This window comes from Mytilus californianus, unplaced genomic scaffold (assembly GCF_021869535.1).
Source record: "Mytilus californianus isolate M0D057914Y unplaced genomic scaffold, xbMytCali1.0.p SCAF_5, whole genome shotgun sequence".
NCBI classification, from domain to species: Eukaryota; Metazoa; Mollusca; class Bivalvia; order Mytilida; family Mytilidae; genus Mytilus; species Mytilus californianus.
In genome coordinates, this window is record NW_026262701.1 from 4,622,583 (window position 1) to 4,642,535 (window position 19,953).

Here is a 19,953-nt window from a genome sequence, read left to right on the forward strand (position 1 = left end):
ACTTTGCAGTTTGCATGTTACTGTTAAGTTGACTGGTCATTTTATGGGGAACCACTAAGGGGAAATCAATTATATTTGGTATGCAGTTGTATAAGCATTGGTAATGTTGGTACATCCCGTGTCCATTTTCCATGCAGTATACTATCAAAGTAACATAGAGATATTTCTCTGTCAAAAGTTTATTTATCTCTATGAGGTAGTCTAAATAGTGGATGGATTGATGTTTATATTTCAGAATGATATATTTCAACAACATTTAGGATAGGAAATAATGACGTGACATGAATTTTCTTTGCTGTAGATTGGCATCTTGAATTTCTAACTTTGATTGTAAAAATCAGCAGTTGGACATTTCAACCTTAGTTAGGCTCAATATCCCCTTATCTTGTCTGCCGTTGTCTGCAGCTTTTGTATCCAGCCTATTAATTGGTGACAATACCTCCGATTGATAATTATTGGTGTTTTATGTCTGGTGTTTATTTTCACTACATTGGTCTTAACATTCAGATCATAGTTTTTAAATATATTGGTCTTCTCTTTGGAGATGTTCACTTGTTGATCAGCAGCAAAATTCAAATCTTCTAACTGGGTCTACTGGATACCCGTTCTCTTGTCTGCTGACCTGTTATCTTGCTTGGTATCCAGTCAATAGCGAAGTAGTTAGTGACATAACACTTCCTGTATTACATCAGATTTTACTTCATATGAGATGGAGCTTCCTAGGAACACACTTCAGTCAAAGCTGTTGTTAAAGGCCTTTAATTGCATCAAAATGTGTGTTGGAATTTCATATAATCTTACAATGATCAAAGATGTTATCAAAAGTTAAATCAATGAATGATGTCCCAGAGAGTGCAAAATTAATCAATGCATCATCTCCATCTTCTAAAGGTTGCCTTTGATCTCTAGTTAATAGAAAAAAAAAATCGCTGTACACTTTTGATAGAGACAAAATATAATGATATATCTCTCCTGATGTCACGATTAAGTAGGTAGCCTTTCCTTTGGTATTTTCACAATGCGACGTTTACTGTTTCGGTTCCTATACATTCTTCTTTCAAATATTCGACTTTAAGCTTTCCTGATGAAGATTAATTGATCCAGAAAAGAGCTTCTGACGAATGAAATTGATAAGAGTTTTGTTTTACCCGGATGGTATAACATGACGAGGAAAAGAATGTAAAGTACCTTGAACTATGCATCCTGATCTGTCTTTACCATATCTGGGTGGATTGAATCGAATTTTTGCCTTGCCTGTTTTCAGATATGAATGACATTCCTTACTTCTTCTATACTTGGTGGCTCTATGTAGATGTTGATTTTGTATGTAGTACTTAACTCTCATAGAATGGCTGCTTGTTCTGTCTTTTTAGCCAGGTCTTCCAAATGACACCCTTATTTTTTCTTGCGTTTCCTTTTGAATCTCTGTCTTTTGTTCTATATGTAACTTGTAGTTGATTATATCCCACTTCTTCTGTATAATGCTTTCCCAAACATCATAGTTGTCCAAAACACCAAAAATATTATTATTCTGTTCTATGCTTAATCATTTGGTGATTTGAGCCTTGATATATTATTATTCCATATCTTTGCTGATTTTCTATTGATGTCTTTCTCAGTTTATATATGTTTGATGGTGGCTCCCAATAGAGAGTTATAACTGTTAACGTTTGTACCCCTGGGTCCCCCTTGAAGTTTCTGATATTTTTTTTTTTACATTCTTAGGCGGCAGCAGTATCACACCAACAACTGTAGCAACCTTAGCTATTTTCATGTAGTACCAGAGTAATTAAGCAATTATAGGTCACCGTACAGCCTTCGACAATGAGCAAAACCCATACCGCACAACAAGCTATAACAGACCCCACCTACTAAGTATGTTTGTATTCTGTTTTCAAAGGAGTCGGTGTTGTTGGTTGATGTGGTCTGCTAGAATTTCAGTTAGTAGCAACCACTGTATTATGGATTCATGGCTTGGCTTGGCACAATAACCGAATGTGATGGAGTATATCATGTTCATGAGTGTTTAACGTCAGCCCCGTTAAAACCTGGGACAGTGGTTTGTCTAATACACGACATAAAACAAACTGAAAACTCAGTTGGAAAGGCTTTGACTTACAATTATAAGATCGGTTATATCAAAAGGACAAAATTAAAAAAAAAAGAGATGTATAAGAGTACTCACAGTTACTGAAAGCTAATTCAAAGGCCATTGCCGCCAATGGCAACTTATGAATAAACCATGTTTTTCCAGACAAATCTACCAATCCGTACACCTCCAAAGGATTAGTATAAAGAAAGCACATGTAGTCTTTGAAAGTGTGACCTTGTATTATTTTATTCTGAAAAAGCTTTATTTCTGGTTTTATACTTTTACAAGTCAATGAATAGTATGCGATGAATGTGTAGATTTTATCCGATAAAGAGGTTAAGATGTGTTTATATATCTTAGGCTTTCCATATACTTCGGACTCTGGGTGTTCTTGATAAAGACTTATCTAGAAGTTAGAGTGCTTCCGATGCACGTAAGTACTTAAAGTCATATGATACTTCAACTTGTAAAAAAAGGTTGAATAGGGTTTATATACTTGAATGGCTAAGTTTTTTTTTATAAAACAAGTGTACGTGAACTTTCTTGTAAAAGAAAATCCATTATCTAGTCAAAATCTTCAGAAATGTACTGCTATTGAATGATTGCCGTCCCGAACTCTAATTCGCCTATGTTTTTCAGTATACAGTGACCTTAACTACGAGACCTCTCGTTAGAACATCGACCATCGTACAGCGCAAGTGCGAGGGAAAAAACGTGATGAAAGACAAACGTGCACTGGAAAGTAAATAGTAATAATTGATTCTTAAAGAACAAATAAATACCCCAACTCATTTAACAGCTGTTATGAAAAAGTTTAATTAAAAATTAGGAACGCATGGAAAATATATAAAAAAAAATTAAAATACCGCTCTACCAATTCACTTATTTTTCACGAGCTCCACGATTCTGTGTTGATCGATGCCACTATCCGGTAAACTTCGGCAACAAACTCGAAAGTCAATTAGCTTGCGATCAACAATCACTGAATGCACTACTATTTGTCGATAATATGTTATGGATTCGTGATAAATGTAAAAAGCGTGCATATGTAGAGGACTTATTTTAGTATATATGCATGCATTGGTTCAATAATTTTCTTAACATTTAAATTACAAGAAACTCGTTACATATCAGGACAAGAACATGTTAACTTGATATGAATATAAACCCTGCTTTTGTACTTTATCGACTTGCTGAGCCGGATTTCACAAAGTTACAGTCCACAGAAAAAGCAATGTCACCCTACACAGACACAGTATTCTGACTCCAAATCTTATTAAAATTCAAATATATCGTGCCACGCTGCAAGTTTTAAGTTATAAGCATCACAGATCTTCTTTCTTTAATCTTACCACTAATTGCCAAGAGCGTATCGGAGAAGCAGATAACACAAATTTTAAGACTGGTCTCACAGTGCAGGTGATCGAACACAAGGCCTCCCGCACTTGAGGTCATTCTGCTACCATGAATCCACCGAGGTGGTAAAAATTGGAAGCTACGATACAAATGGAGTCATATTTGAACATAAAACAGTGCGATATATTATATTTAAATCATGTATATAGTTTCATTTTATAGCTAAAAGTTTCTCTGTACCAAGCGATAACAGTTTCAGTAATACATCAAAAGGATATCAGAAATCAACAAAACATTTGAGACTACAAAAGACCACACCAATTACAGTACCAACTCTCCGACTCCAACGCCAAAATAAAGTACAAACAAAATGCAACTAACTATACATATGGTCCAGATAACTTGACTGGTACAGGTGCAACGTGTGGTTGGGTCAAACTGGCAGTTCTACACGCGCACACATCTCTCATTTTTGACAACATGGACACATATGTCGTAAAAATAAAATAGATAATGAAAATCCTGCACTGTTCAACCACCAGCAGAATGACCATTGAATCGAACAAGGAAACAAAAGATGGCACATCATTTGGAAAGCAGGGTAAAAATGTTCCCAATACTTACAGGAAGCTAGTTGGCCACTGTGACAGCTGTTGGTTGCACCCTTTAAGAAAAGAAAAAAATAACTAGAAACAACACTCCTCACAGGTTTTGTGAAGTTTCCTCATACAATTTAAATCGGCAGTATCTATGAGAAACCAATAAGTTTTTAAAACTATTAAAAAATAACGGTAATTTTATCTTATCGCCTAGAGCGATAATTTGATTTAAAAATTTGTGATCAAAATTGAAGTTTTCCCCACTAAGTATAGCTACAATTTTGTTATCAGACAGTGTTAAGTATTGTCCTTAATCCCAAATCCTATAATGTCTGCATTACGCATTCGTTATGACTACTAAACATTTTATGCATGCATGTTTGTGATATATATAGTGTTGCATTAAACGACAATACTTTCATATGAAAATAACAAGGTTGCAAAAAAAGTTGACATTTGACCTTTCATCATTTATTATGACAGGATGTTGAAAGTCGTATATATATATAAACTAAGTACAGTAATCTGTTTTTATGGCAGATATGCATTACAAATTTACAAATTAAGAATGTTTATGAGCGCTGAACTCTACCCTAAAGTGGGAAGTAGTAGTTAAAATTAATTATCTCGTGAGATGAAAAACAAAGGTGACATCTAAAGAATAACAAAGAACCAGCGTGCACTGTAAGCTATAGTATAACTGTCAAGAAGATGATTCTTTTTTTTTGTGTTTTAACGCCACTTTTAAGCACCGCTTTTAGGCTATTTCCTGGCGGCCAGTTTTTATTGTGGAGGAAGCCGGAGTGCCCGGAGAAAACAACCGACCTTCGATAAGAAAACTGACAATCCTAGTCAATTAAGATTGGAGTCGAGTGCACCCGCACGAGCGCAGTGTTGACTGGCTAGTGATAACAGTAGTAACTACTAAGACCACTCGGCCCCCAAGAAGATGAAGTTATCTTACAATGTGGTATTTATTTGATACCTCGCTGTTCATTGTTTGAATAAAAAGGTTCCTTTTGAATGTTTTTTTTTTAATTTCTCAGATTCTGAAAACGAAAAAATCATTCTGATATAAGGAAATGTTAAAAAAATATATAAATCAACACCAAGACTGTCGCGATGTCATTAGGTGTATACCATTCTGTAGATTATTCCTTGAAATTGAGTCAGTGGTTTAGGAGAAGGTATGGGTACAAGATATCCACCACATTTCAAATATACATTGATTGCGAAAATGTTTTGGAAATTTATTTTGATAAGAAAAGATTTACAAAAGAAACCGAACATCATCGATTTTATGACCCAGGGTTTCAAAGTGGAGATTGACGAACGAATAAACAAACAGATATAACAATCATTGCATACTGGGTGGGATGGGAATAATTAACTAGAGGTTATAAAGAGCCTGTGTCGCCTAACCTGGATTTAAGTGCACCTTCAACAATGGCAACTCGCAAACATTGCAGACTATACTTTTTGTGTGTATTTTGCTGTGCATGCACTGATTTTGTGTCATGGATGGAAACCCCATATCCTTTGTTTTTCCTAATATAATCATGATCATATAATTCATGACTTAATATGAAAATAAGATGATGAGGTATAAATCTATTTTTTTGTTGATCTGGTATTTATGATCATTTTGTCTGTTTAGTTTCACTTAACCTACTATATGTTTTGCCAAAAACACAAAAATGGGCAAAAATCATCATTCGAGGACAGTTACTCTTTATAAAAAGTCGTTTGCTAGTGTTGATGTAAAGGACAGTAGGTAGATTGGTGTTATTATTAACAACATCCCCCCCCCCCCCCCACCCACCGGTCAGATGCTTCTCTATCTATAGCGGTTTTTAAGATAATAGGCAAAACTTGCATTTTACCATGTGTTCTACTGCTAGGCATGTCGGCCACATGTTGGTTGTCGGGCGGAAAAAAGTTAACAGACGGAAAACGACAAGACGACGGACGCCAAGTGACGAGAACAGCTCACTTTACCCTTCGGGTCAGGTCAGCTGAAAATGTGTGCACAACTGTTAAGATGGACTTATGAATCAATAAGTAAAACATTTAATGTCGGGCGCAAAATATAAGTGACAAGCCCGGTGTTAAAGTAACATATTTTAATGATTAATATTAACATTTGAAATTGCGTTGCTATAACAAGACTTATAAAGATAGTCTCAATAAATATTTATGTAGTATGTTACAATGCTAAGATGACAAATAATATTATATATTTATGGTATGGCATATCCAAGGTCATTATCAATTCATTAAATGTACAAATTCACTTATCCACGTGCACATCTTTAAGGACATTACTTCAGTACACTAATACTTTTATTGACACCATATCATAGATGTATGTTACTTTCCACTTAAGTTTTAAGTATGTACGTGTATTGTAATTTACACAGGTCTAACTCGTCTTTGATAAACTTGGCGCTTGTTCAAATTATCCTAAATCAAACCAAGGATTTGTATAGTCTCACTATAAAAATCCTTGATCAAACCGAAATATATTCCATTCAAACTCACGTGAAAGTTAAAATAAAATCTGTACAAAATATCACAATAATTTTCAACTCTGTAAGTCTATAATTGAACAAATACAACTTTGAGAATCGATCCAATAACTTAATATAAAAAAAAACTGGCACTTGTCCATATCATATTCATCCAATTTTTCTGATTCGCTCATGCTCAATAACGAAATGTTTGATTTTATTAATATAAAACTATTCTTCAGATCTCATAAAAACCAGCACTATAATATGTCACTATAGTACAAATTCTGAGAATCCACAGGCAACGAGTTCCCCGTCCCCATCTGTTAACCAGGTCTTCGAGAAATATGTGCCCTAAAAAAGAATCACAAAATGATGATAACGAAAATATCTTATAAGTTGTACATCAGAAGTTACGTTTTTATTTGGTATAAATTGTATAAGAAACTTTCGATTGTCCATGATAGTGTATACTATCATATATATAAGTCTAAATTGAAAACAACGTCCAAACCTATGATTGCGTTTGATAAAAACCGCAATTTTTATACGTGTGCATGCAAAACAAATTTCTTGGTAGAGGGGTCTAAATACAGCACAAACAACATTTTCCAAAAGACCAAAAAGTGAAAAAGTATATTTAAACAAAACGCATTTGACTAACAGGCCGAACAACTGATGTTCTTAAACCCTGCTGACTGCCATTGGCGATTGTAAAAAAATGGATCTTATTATTAATTTATTACCAAACAGAAAACAATAAACTTGCGGAAAAGATGGTATATCGCAAACATGAGGTGCAAAAATTTGTACACCATATCCGGATTTCGACAATTAATGTCTCTTCAGTGATGTTAGGAATCGAAATGGTATTTGGAAGGCCATATAATTTACCTCAATTTAGGATAGACTCTTGAATTTTGAAAGAGTCGAAAAAGGATGAACGGATCATATAAACCCGAAGGCAAATATAATACAAGCCCAAACGAAAAAATATAAACAAGTCTAAATTGAAAACAACGTTCAAACCTATGATTGCGTTGGATAAAAACCGCAATTTTTATACGTGTGCATGAAAAACAAATTTCTTATTAGAGGGGTCTAAATACAGCACTATCATATATATGTATATAGTACCGTAAGGTGACCTATAAAACTTCTTTTAGTGGGGAGTCGTCACATTGGCAATCATACCACATCTTCTTATTTTATAAGCTTTAGTACTGTACGATGGTAATTTGACGCGGACGTATTGAAAATAATGCTCAAGTTCATATATGGTCTCACTGAGGTTCGTTAGGCGTAGAATTATGTATATTCCTATATATATGTTTGGTATTGGTAAATCACAATGTCCAAAGTTGTCCTACTGCAACACCACTACTCAACGCCTCACGATTCATAGTCTTATAATACACACATATAATCTTCGACTAACAATCTATAACACGTGTTTCTCTAGTTAGAAACTCCAGAAGCCTACTACAGTTGACCTTTGTAAAATATGTATAATTGTTGATAGATTGTTTTTACGTTTTCTGTTGTTTGGCAAATAACAGTCGTAAGGCTAACGATGGGTCATTTACCATCCTATTCTGTTATCGATTTCTGTGCTTAAGACATGTGTTTCTGGAAAGACATGTGTTTCTGGAAAGACATGTGTTTCTGGAAAGACATGTGTTTCTGTAATACCATTTAAGAACATCAAATGCTAAAAGGACCCAAATAAAGCTACTCAAATAGCCAAAGGTAGATTTGAATTGTCTAATCGAGTTGTCACCTTCAATATAGTACAATTATTTGCGTACCTAGTATTAATGACAGTAATTTAACGTGCATGTTTTTTTTTCAGCATCCGGCCTCAGGTACGCTAGAGATTAAATAAATAAAACATGCGCGAACATCCAAACCAAAACTACCCCAAGCAGAAAAGTCTAAACTCGAATACACTCGAAGGAGTAATACAAATTTAATACTATGAACGATTCCTTAGATCAAGTTAACATAGGTTTCACATTTTGTCTTGCCGGGGCCTTTCATAGCTTAACATACGGTATGGGTTTTGCTCATTGTTGAAGGTCGTACAGTGCCCTATAGTTGTTTACCTCTTTGGGTTCTGGTTGATCTTATAGTACTTGTCTCATTTGCAATCATACCACATCTCTTTATTTTTACTAGATTGTTTAGGCTATCTTGCTTTTATGTTGTCATGTTTTGAATGATTACAAATTGTAATTAGTAGTTCCATTTTTGTTTGTAATTTTTGAGCAACGTGTAGGGAATCTAAAAAAAATGGACAGTGTGTCCATTGGACACAGATGATGCCCCCGCTTGCATATAACGTTATAAAGTGACGCCACTCAAGTTCGAACTTGATTTGTATTTTGTAGTAATAAGCATTGTGTATAAGTTTCATAACATTAGTTGAGGAAAACTAAAGTTAGAGACTGTTAATTTTGGGACGTACGGACAAGGGTAACACTTAATGCTCCCTCTGGTGACGGCGGGGGCATAAAAAAACGACTGGATATAATATGCGTATCTATTTTCTTTTTAGTTATCAATATGTATGCGATAAAACCTAATAAGATATCAACCAATGACCTGAATATACGTTTAACCTTTCAAATGTTTTACCTTTGGTAGATATTTGGGAACCTTTCTATCCGTGATCCACGCGTGATATCCGGGTTTGTATGGACAGAATACTTGTCTGTCCTCTTCTTCCTCGTTCTCATCAATGCTACAGAAGTCCCATTTGTTGTCATAAAGGTCCTTACCATTATACTTCACTGATATACCTAGCTCTCCTCCATTATATTCCTCCTCTGTAAAATAAATAGATAACATATCATTCAGCGTTTATAAGGTTTTGGTGTGAATGAAAAAAGGAGAGAGGGCGACAGAGAACCGTTACCATTGACATACCTCTGTTTGTAAACGTCTGATTTTTTTTTATCTATTCACCTGTCTTGTTGCTTTTGGTGAACTGGTTATTTTATTCTGGTGTCACATCTTCGGCGTTTTATTCATTCACAATGTATCAAGACAAGGGCCGATTAGAGCTGGCATATACCAAATCAAATCAAATATTTTATTGGATTAAGCACATATGATAAATACGACATTGCGTAATCCAAGTGTACAATATACATGACATATACAACATGACAAATACTGTAATTAAAACATAATGAATAAGAGAAAGTTAATGACAACGAATGATTCTATTTTTTTGTATAGTACTTCCATTACTTATGATAGACCAACTGACACAAAAGCTTGTCTCAAATAATTACATATTTGTTTGGCATTAACCAAATTATTTGGATTAAATAAATATATTTCTGATTTGCTATCATCATCTTTAGTTTCATCAAATTTTGGAAAATACTAAACTTCTCTTGAAGGTTTTTATATAGGGGACAACATAAAAGGAAGTGCACTTCACCTTCTATTTTATCTCCGCAAGATTTGCAGAATCTTTCAGTTGCTAAAGTTTTTGGTTTACTGTATCTCCCAGTTTCAATGGCAAGTGAATGTGCACTAATTCTAATTTTTGTGAGAAGTGATCTCTCAAATTTTGGCATATCAAAGCTTAGGTAAGCGTTTAAATCAAATGATGAGCAAATTTTACTACAAAATCTGTGTTTACCTGTGTTATTAGATTTAATATGCTAAAGTTGATTTAATATCTTGCATTTAAAAAAACTTTTGAAGTGAATCCTCAAACAAACTGCAAATATATGATACTTGAAGTGAACCCAAATTAAGTAACTTTTTTAGTTTATATAATTATTATAGCCAGCATGGGCTTTTCTGTGAATACAAATTGTTTATCTTCTATGAATGCAGACCTTAATAGATCAATTTGTTTGTTGTTACCAACTTCAATGTCAGTTGATCTAACATAATATTTAAACAGTAATTTATATGATAGAATATAATAGATAAAGCTCCAGTTCTGTACCTAAAGCTAGATAGGAAGCCTTACCATTGACACAGAGAATATTATAATGGATAAAGCTCCAGTTCTGTATGTAAAGCTAGATAGGAAGCCTTACCATTGACACAAATAATGTTATAATGGATAAAGCTCCAGTTCTGTACCAAAAGCTAGATAGGAAGCCTTACTATGGACACAAAGAATATTATAATGGATAAAGCTCCAGTTCTGTACCTAAAGCTAGATAGGAAGCCTTACTATGGACACAAAGAATATTATAATGGATAAAGCTCCAGTTCTGTACCAAAAGCTAGATAGGAAGCCTTACTATGGACACAAAGAATATTATAATGGATAAAGCTCCAGTTCTGTACCTAAAGCTAGATAGGAAGCCTTACTATGGACACAAAGAATATTATAATGGATAAAGCTCCAGTTCTGTACCTAAAGCTAGATAGGAAGCCTTATAATGGACACAAAGAATATTATAATGGATAAAGCTCCAGTTCTGTACCTAAAGCTAGATAGGAAGCCTTACTATGGACACAAAGAATATTATAATGGATAAAGCTCCAGTTCTGTACCTAAAGCTAGATAGGAAGCCTTACTATGGACACAAAGAATATTATAATGGATAAAGCTCCAGTTCTGTACCTAAAGCTAGATAGGAAGCCTTACTATGGACACAAAGAATATTATAATGGATAAAGCTCCAGTTCTGTACCAAAAGCTAGATAGGAAGCCTTACTATGGACACAAAGAATATTATAATGGATAAAGCTCCAGTTCTGTACCTAAAGCTAGATAGGAAGCCTTATAATGGACACAAAGAATATTTTTAATAATCATATTCTGAACCTTTTCAAATGGAAGTTTATCTACAGTGTCTAGGTTAATATTAAAATCTGAGATCCAAATTTCAGATCCATAAGCCATTATAGGTGAAATTAATGAGTTGAACAGTCTCATCCATTTTCCACTAGCTGCAATACAGTTAGAATATGGTAATTTTGACTTTAAGGCATATATATACCTGATTCTTGTACATCAATGAAGGCGTATGGTGAGCAGACGTGATGCGTGGTAAACCGTTGTATATGAACTGCTACTAGTGTCTCATTGATGAGTACCAGTACGTTTGATGTTTACTGCCATGATTTTGGGGAAAGGGTGAGTCACGGGATGGTAAAAAAAACTTGTACGAAGGTTCCAACTTCCTCAGGCAAATTGACCTTAGATAGATTTTGCTCTTCTTTAGAGGTCTCTTTGGTCATACAGCTCCTAAAGTTTCTACGTATTTATACATCCCTGACTTTTAAATGGTTTAGTTTGGGCGTTCCTGAGGAAAAACGCTTCTTTTTTCATCATCTATATTTACATTACAGTAACTGTAAAGTGAATAATGTGATATTTCTCTCAATATCACGAATAGTTCTTTTATTGAAAAATGCCTGTCATGCCCTAATTTAAGCTGGCTAACTTTTAAACATCCAGATAATCCCTTTTTATCATTGTCCTTCCATCAAACGAATATTAAGTTAAAACATAGATTATGTCAGTATTGATAGAGATACAGATTAGATAGCGATAAAAAAAACCATCTGAACGATTTACCTAAAGTGTATTAGTAAAAGGTCATTAAACAGGCTTTGCATACCTCCATTCATTTGAAATCATTTTAGAAAAAGTTTCTTAAGAGGACAATGTCAAATAAAACAGGGTTTCTAGATGCTTTCAGTCATTTTGACATAACCTTTCGGAATTTTGATTTCTATAGGCTTTTAGCAATTTGGCAAAACCTTTCGGAATTATGGGTACCCAATGCTCTTCAACTTCGTACTTTAGTTGGCCTTTTTAAGTTTTTTGATTCGAGCGTCGCTGGTGAGTCTTTTGTAGACGTGTCTGGCGTACAAAATTGTAAGCCTGTGTTGAATTATCATTGATATGGTCATTATTATAAATAAATTGTTTACATACCTTTGAACTTTTCGAAACACCAAAGATTTTCTACACAAGAATGAGATTATCTTAGCTGTATTTGGCAAAACATTTTGGAATTTTGGGTCCACAATGCTCTTCAACTTCGTCCTTTATTTGGCATTTGATTCGAGCGTCACTGATAAGTCTTTTGCTTTTGTAGTCCGGCTTACAAAGTTTTAAGCTTAGTATCTATGATGAGTTCATTTTAAGGACAATGTCGTAGAGTGTCAAATAATTTTCAGATTGTAATACCCGTGATTTTTGCTATGTTTTGATTTGTTGTATTTTGTGTGGTTGTGTATGTATTTTCAGTGTTTCTTTGCATATTTTTGTTGTGTTCTGTGCTGTAGCCTTTGTGACTGTGCGTGTACTATCAATGTTATTTTACACTGTGTTTTGATAGCCTTTGTGGCTGTGCATGTACTATCAATGTTATTTTACACTGTTTTTTTTGTAGCCTTTACGACTATGCATGTACTATCAGTTTATTGTACACTATGTTTGGTTATATTTGCGGCTGTGCAGTTGTACTATCAGTGTTATTTTGCAATGCTTTTTTGGTAGCCTTTGCGGATATGCATGTTCTATCAATGTTATTTTACATTGTTTTTTGGTAGCCTTTGCGGCTGTGCATGTACTATCAATGTTATTTTACACTGTTTTTTTTGGTAGCCTTTGCGGCTGTGCATGTACTATCAATGTTATTTTACACTGTTTTATGGTAGCCTTTGCGGCTGTGCATGTACTATCAATGTTATTTTACACTGTTTTATGGTAGCCTTTGCTCCACTGAACATGTATTATCAATGTTATTTAACACTGTTTTTTGGTAGCCTTTGCTGCTGTGCATGTACTTTCAATGTTAATTTACACTGTTTTTTGGTAGCCTTTGTGGCTGTGCATGTACTATCAATGTTATTTTACACAGTTTTTTTGGTAGCCTTTGCGACTGTTCATGTACTATCAATGTTATTTTACACTGTTTTATGGTAGCCTATGCGGCTGAACATGTACCATCAATGTTATTTTACACTGTTTTATGGTAGCTCTACGGCTGACCATGTACTATCAATGTTATTTTCACTGTTTTTTGGTAGCCTTTGCTGCTGTGCATGTACTATTAATGTTATTTTACTATCAATGTTATTTTTACACCGTTTTTTGGTGGCATTTGCAGTTGAGCATGTACTTTTAGTGTTATTTTACACTATTTTTTCGCTTTTGTGGCTGTGCATGTACTATAAATGATATTTCACAATGTTTGTTGTATCCCATTGTGCATATACATATTTACTCAATGTCATTCTTTTTGATAACGACACTTAGCGTAACAGTTTATAACCTTACCAAAAGTTACATTCACAAAAGTTCGAGATTTGATTCCTCCTGTTTGTTTATCTGGCAATAAAATAACTTTTCCAATAGTATCTTTGTCTCCATCTGTAATAAAAGAAAGTTATGAGTGAGACAAAAATTGTAATACATGAAAACTGGTATCTAGACAGTCAGCTTGAAATGGTATCCATGCATATTTTTATGGTTGTGACCTTCTAGTCTGATACTACTGTTATGATTTATGCAAGACACCGTTTATGTTTTCATAATTTACAAAAAAAAGGGAATAAAATGCCTTAAATTCTCTAATATTGAAAAAAATTACGTTTATGTACAATGTCTACGCTGGGGAAATTATATTATTTACCGATCTGATAGAAGAAAACATTCTGTTGTAAACTTAACGCTTTTAATACTCGTCATGGCACCGGCCGCAAAGGTTGCATATTTTGAATATCTTTTATATAATTAGTTGTTTTTCGCGAAATCCGACATATAACTGTAACACAAATCCTGGTCGACGCACCCGGTCTCGCATCTTTTGGAGTTAATGCGATCCCCTGAAGTTTTTGTTTGTTACCTTAAGTTGTTTGTTCCTAGTCTAATTAAGAGATTTAAACTACTGTCACCTTAATTTAATGCTCAAAAACTCTCCCTCCCATATTTCCGTCTGTGTCTTATAAATTAAACTGTTAAAACGTAGTATTTCCAATACTCACCACAAGAATCCCACAAGGTTCCTATAGCAACATAATTATTGTCTTTTATGAACTTTCTCCATGATATTTCCGAATCAGTTAACTCATCTTCATCCTCTGCTACCCTTTTTCCAGCAGTCTTTTTAAGGTTTGTTTTCAAAATTTCCTCGGGTGGTCCATGATTGAAAAAGATCATATAAAGACTAAACACAGAACACATCAGTATGAGCAAAATAATTAGGGGAATTTTACGGCAGTTCATTTTTATCCCAAATATGCGCATTCCTTCAAAAGTAATAAACAATTATAAAAATCCGTCGTTGCAAAAGTTAATCATAACAGTCCCACAAGTTATGATACTATTAATTGCACTGATAAGTTTTTAACAACACAATTACATTTAGAGTTTGACCCCTTATTTTATCACATGATAAACATGGTATACATGTACTATTGAGTGACATAATAATGACTTTTCCATGAACTAGTTTTATTTCTTCATTTGGAGAGGAGTTTTCCGGTTTTTAGCGTATAATTTATCGTCTTTCAAGAGGCGTTTCAAATTAAACTAAGTGCAAAACAACAATCCAAAATCCTCAAGAGCTGTTAGGAAGAGTTCTTATGTACGAAAAATAATAAAGATAGCATTTTTCACACCTTCGCTAAGTTTGGCGATTTTTTTTCACCTATCTTTGATGGAAAATTTAAGAATTTATCTGTTCTGTTTCCAAAGTAATGTGCTAAAGGTGTAACTAAAATTGAAGAATTTGAAGGAATGTGCATATTTGGGATACAAATGAACTGCCGTAAAATTCACCATGTTCATATTGATGTGTTCTGTGTTCATGAAGGTTCGAGAAAGTTATTTATGTTTAAAAACTTTTATAATCGCAGACTAAACCTAAATGTTGACGACGACGCCGACGGAATGTAGGATCGCTATGTCTCGCTTCATAGACAAAATGTCACAGGCTCGACAAAAATCTATAAAGATATAGAACTGCCTTAAAGACATGTTAAAGTTAAAACGACAGCTAACCCTCTAACCATTATTTAATCCTTTATACAAAATTGTGGCAAAACGTAACTTAAGCCATTAATGTGTAAAGTCTTGGTAAAGGTTATCTAATTTTAGTGAGAAACTTCATGTTTCAACTGACGAAGATAAAGATCATCTTTCTATTATTTGAAGCTGCTTTGATCTTGACCTTAATGCAAAGACATTCAATCATGCTTAATATAAAGGCCAAGGTCACCTAAAGGTTAATGTAGACCTTCATCACTAAACATGATACATCAACCGACAACAGATCATTTCTCTATGATTTGTCCTTGCTCAGATCTCGACCTTAACAGACACAAAATGCCCTATCCCCTACCCAACTTCGTTAGGCAAGGGAATAATGAAGCAACAGGTTTTACAGTCACATATTTTTGTAAGGGTACTATGTTAAAGTGTGATGCAGAAAATTTAATCTAAAAAATAATAAGAATATATAAATTATAAATGATTTTGATTAAAACAAAGCAAAGTAATAATGCAATTTATAAAGAAATTTTTAAAATCACAATAATAACGATAGTATATGCGATTATTTTCCTGTTTTAAACAAATTTAACTGGCTTGTGAAAAGTTATCAGTTAATGAGGTTTAATGAATAATAAAAATGATGTGCAGGTGTCCTGTCTACTTGAACAACTTTAAGAGCGTTAAAATACTATATTATGTAATAGGGAATTTGATAAAACTTTATTAAATAGACTGGGCCATATGACCCCATATTAATATTATACCAATGAATAAATCTATCTTAAACCACAAAGAAAAGGGAGTCATTTCAGACAATTAATCCTTATCAAAAGTAGATAGCGTAGCGCGGAAAGCAGATTATATATTAAAAGTAATCCTTTTTCTGATATCCAGAATTTGTACAGAAAGCTATAAATTGAACAGAAAAATACAGTGTCCGCAACAAGAATTATTTAGTTTTCATGGATCCTCATCAATGTTCAAACTGCAAATGTATAAGTGTAGATCGGTACAATTGGGAGTTTGGGTTCATTTACTTTCCACTGGACGTAATAGCCATCCAAAATCCATCAACATCAAAGTTCAAGGTCGCTGTTAACAAAGTGAACTTTTAAACAAATGTCTCCCTAGTTGAAACATGGAGTTTCGTTTTTCGTAATTGGAATGAATTTTATAACGATAGAATATATAGGAAAGGGAAGAAGAATATTGATCTTAATACCTATAGGTCAAGTAAGGTCGCTGATACTTATTTTTTTTTTGGGGGGGGGGGGGGGAGGGGTTATAATGATGGAAAAGGGAAAGGATCCCATAATTTATTTCCCAGGTCAAGAACACAGCTGCTAAAATTAATGTAAAATATAGAATTATGAAGTGATTACTTGAAGTACGCTTTTGGGATTTTGTTGGGGGGGGGGGGGGGTTTGAAGAATCACAAGGGGTGGCGGGGTCTACTATAAAAACCTATGTGTTTTTTTATTTTACATGTTTAAATGGTTATAATTTGATAACTTGAGAACAGTAAGTAATAGATAAATTAAGTCGTCAGTAATGATCATGGGATTGTATATCTACTTAATTATCAAAAGTCAATGATCACCTTTGACCTTGACCTTGAACATTATTTTCCAGATTACAGAAAAAACTGTAAATGATAAGGAGAATCCATAGGCATTTGTCTCTGAAAAAAAACTATTTACTTTATTTGTCTCTGAATTTTTTTTTTACCTCCATACTTTAAATGCCTGTGGGAGAATCTAACGATTGGAAAATGTTCTACATAAAAAGATATATCAAATGAAATATAAGGCAAGTTTCCAGAGGTAATCCCCACCTCCTGCTATTTGAGAATATTGAAATATCTTGCATATGGTTGAGGTCCCCGCCCCAAATCATATATTTTTGTTAAACATGTCAAGATGCATTGAATGATGTATAGGGTGAGTCCCCAGTGGACATCCCCACGCCCTGTCATTTGAGAATGTTCAAATATTATGCTTATTGTTTAGATCTCAACTCCAATACCATATATCTTCTGGTCTTAGCAAGATGAATTAAATGATATAGAAGGCGAGTCCCAAGGGGGTCATCCCAAAGCTGCAATTTGAGACAGTTCAAATATCTTTGTATCCCCACTCCCTAAACCGTATATTTTCTTGTTTGTCATGTTAAGATGAATTGAATGAAAGATAGGAAAGTACTAAGTGGTTATCCCCAACCCCTGTAAATTAATACATTGAAAACGGTGGATCCCCACCCAAAACATACAGTTTCTTATTTGATATGGCAAGATGAATTGAATAATAAATTGGGTTGGTCTCTAGGGCTCATTCCCACACCCTGCCATTTGAGAATGTTTAAATATCTTGTAAATGGTTGAGATCCTCAACCCTAAACTGTATATTTTGTTGTTTGTTATATCAAGAATGAAATCCAGGGGGGTCATCCCTTACCCTGCCATTTGATAATGTTCAAATATCTTGTAAATGGTTGAGATCGCCAACCCTAAACCATATATTTTCTTATTTGTCAGGTCAAGATAAATTCAATGATATTTAGGGTGATTCATTTATAGGGACTGCACTTAAGAGACTTGGTAACATCATCCTGTTGCAATCATGTCTTGTTTTTTCATCAATAATATCTGGCATTCCAAGAACCATCCATCAATGTGCAGTCTAAGCTTTAAGGTTTTTTTCTAAACACATGACTTTTAAGCACAAATTTCTTGTCTATGGAAGTTTTACTACATCAGTACTGGAACTAGAGGTACTGAGAGAAAAGCTCACAAAATGATACCAACTGCTGCAACATAAAGCAATGGCAGAGTCTATAATTTATTAAAAAAAAAGTGCACATGCTGAAATGTCTTTCCTGCTTTACAGACCATGATTGATTTTATGTTGATAAATTGAAGTCTCAAAGATGAAGTTTAACTACAAGTATCACAAAAACTTGACATTGTCAAAGACCAATACCAATAAGGTCAAGTTCAGATAAACAAAGCCAGACAGACAAGTACACCTAACAAATACATCATACACCAAAATTTGTTGACCTATTACTTATAGTATCGTAGAAACAGACTTAACTAGAAAAACTTAACATTGACTAATGAACCATGAAAATGAGGTCAAGGTCAGATAATACATGTCAGATAGACTTGTACACCTTACAGTCATTCCATGCACCAAATAATGTTGACATATTGCTTATAGTATCTAAGAAGCACACTAAACCAGGAAAACTAAACATTGACTAATGAACTATGAAAATGATGTCAAGGTCAGATGAAACCTGCAGGGCAGACATGTACACCTTACAATTATTCCATACACAAAATATAGTTTATATATTGCTTATGGTATCTTAGAGGAGGACCAATGTACTGAAACTTAACATTGATCAATAAAACTTGAAAATGAGTTTATGGGCAGATGATAACAGAAAGACAGACATGTTCCCCTTACAATCATTCCATACACCAAATAGTTGACTTATTGCTCATAGTAACTAAGAAACAGACTTAACTATGAAAACATTGCATTGACCAATGAACCATGAAAATGAGGTCAAGGTCAAATGAAACCTGCCAGACTGACATGTACATCTTACAATCATTCCATACACCAAATATAGCCTACCTACTGCTTATAGTTTTGAGAAACGGACCTAATCACGTAACTTTAACCTTGATTACTGATCCATGAAATGAGATTGAGATTGAGGTCAGCTGAATCCTGTCTGACAGACACGTACACCCACCTTGCAAGGAACCCATATACCAAATATATTTATCCTCATAATAAGTAAGAAATTCACATGACAAAAAAACTAAACATTCTTTTAAGGAGTCCCTGAACTTGGAAAATGAGGTCAAAGACAATGGACGTATGGCACACAGAAATTTTGTTACCAATACATAGGGGTTCATGACAATATATGAAGCATCCTGGTCTTGTACCCTCTGTAATATAAAGCTTTCTACAAATAGCTTATGCCGCCACCTGATTGTAATCCCTATGTATCGCATACTGTGACTTTTGTGGCAGGCGAGACAAGAAATAGGATGGGCACAATAGCAATATATTATAAAGATTCTGAGAACATTTCAATAAATTCTAATAAGGACTTAGGAGGAGTTGCAAATACAAAATGGGTACCAAACCTCCAGATAAGGTAAATTCCATGACTTTTAAAGGAAAACCCCAAAAATAGTTCTAATTGAAAATCAAAACCGGAGGTGCAAAATGGCTTTTTACCGTAAAGATTCTGAGCGAGTTTCAAAGTTTCATGGAATTCTGTTTTGTGGATTCAGAGGAGTTGCGATGTCAAACTGTTGCAGTAGTATATTTAGTAAGTTTACAGGGGCATTTATACTCCTAGAAAAAAATGGAATCATATTTT

The 19,953-nt window shown here is 34.1% G+C and overlaps 1 protein-coding gene across 1 annotated transcript; it reads right to left on the reverse strand.

Annotated features, from left to right (window-relative positions):
• Positions 1-6,155: 6,155 nt before the first annotated feature.
• On the reverse strand, positions 6,156-15,021 carry LOC127702537 (putative phosphatidylglycerol/phosphatidylinositol transfer protein DDB_G0282107). Its single transcript, XM_052206781.1, has 4 exons — positions 14,538-15,021; positions 13,831-13,923; positions 9,195-9,385; positions 6,156-6,911 (listed from the first exon to the last, which is right to left on the reverse strand). The coding sequence occupies exons 1-4, from the start codon at positions 14,797-14,799 to the stop codon at positions 6,831-6,833; spliced, it is 627 nt and encodes a 208-aa protein (XP_052062741.1). The 5' UTR covers positions 14,800-15,021; the 3' UTR covers positions 6,156-6,830.
• Between the last annotated feature and the right edge of the window lie 4,932 nt (positions 15,022-19,953).

Excerpts from the sequence above, each read along its gene's own strand:
- LOC127702537 (XM_052206781.1), bottom strand. The coding sequence starts at position 14,799 with ATGCGCATATTTGGGATAAAAATGAACTGCCGTAAAATTCCCCTAATT. Across the intron at positions 13,924-14,537 it reads AACCTTGTGGGATTCTTGTG|ATGGAGACAAAGATACTATT; the intron begins GTGAGTATTGGA and ends CTTTTATTACAG. Across the intron at positions 9,386-13,830 it reads TTTTGTGAATGTAACTTTTG|AGGAGGAATATAATGGAGGA; the intron begins GTAAGGTTATAA and ends TTTATTTTACAG.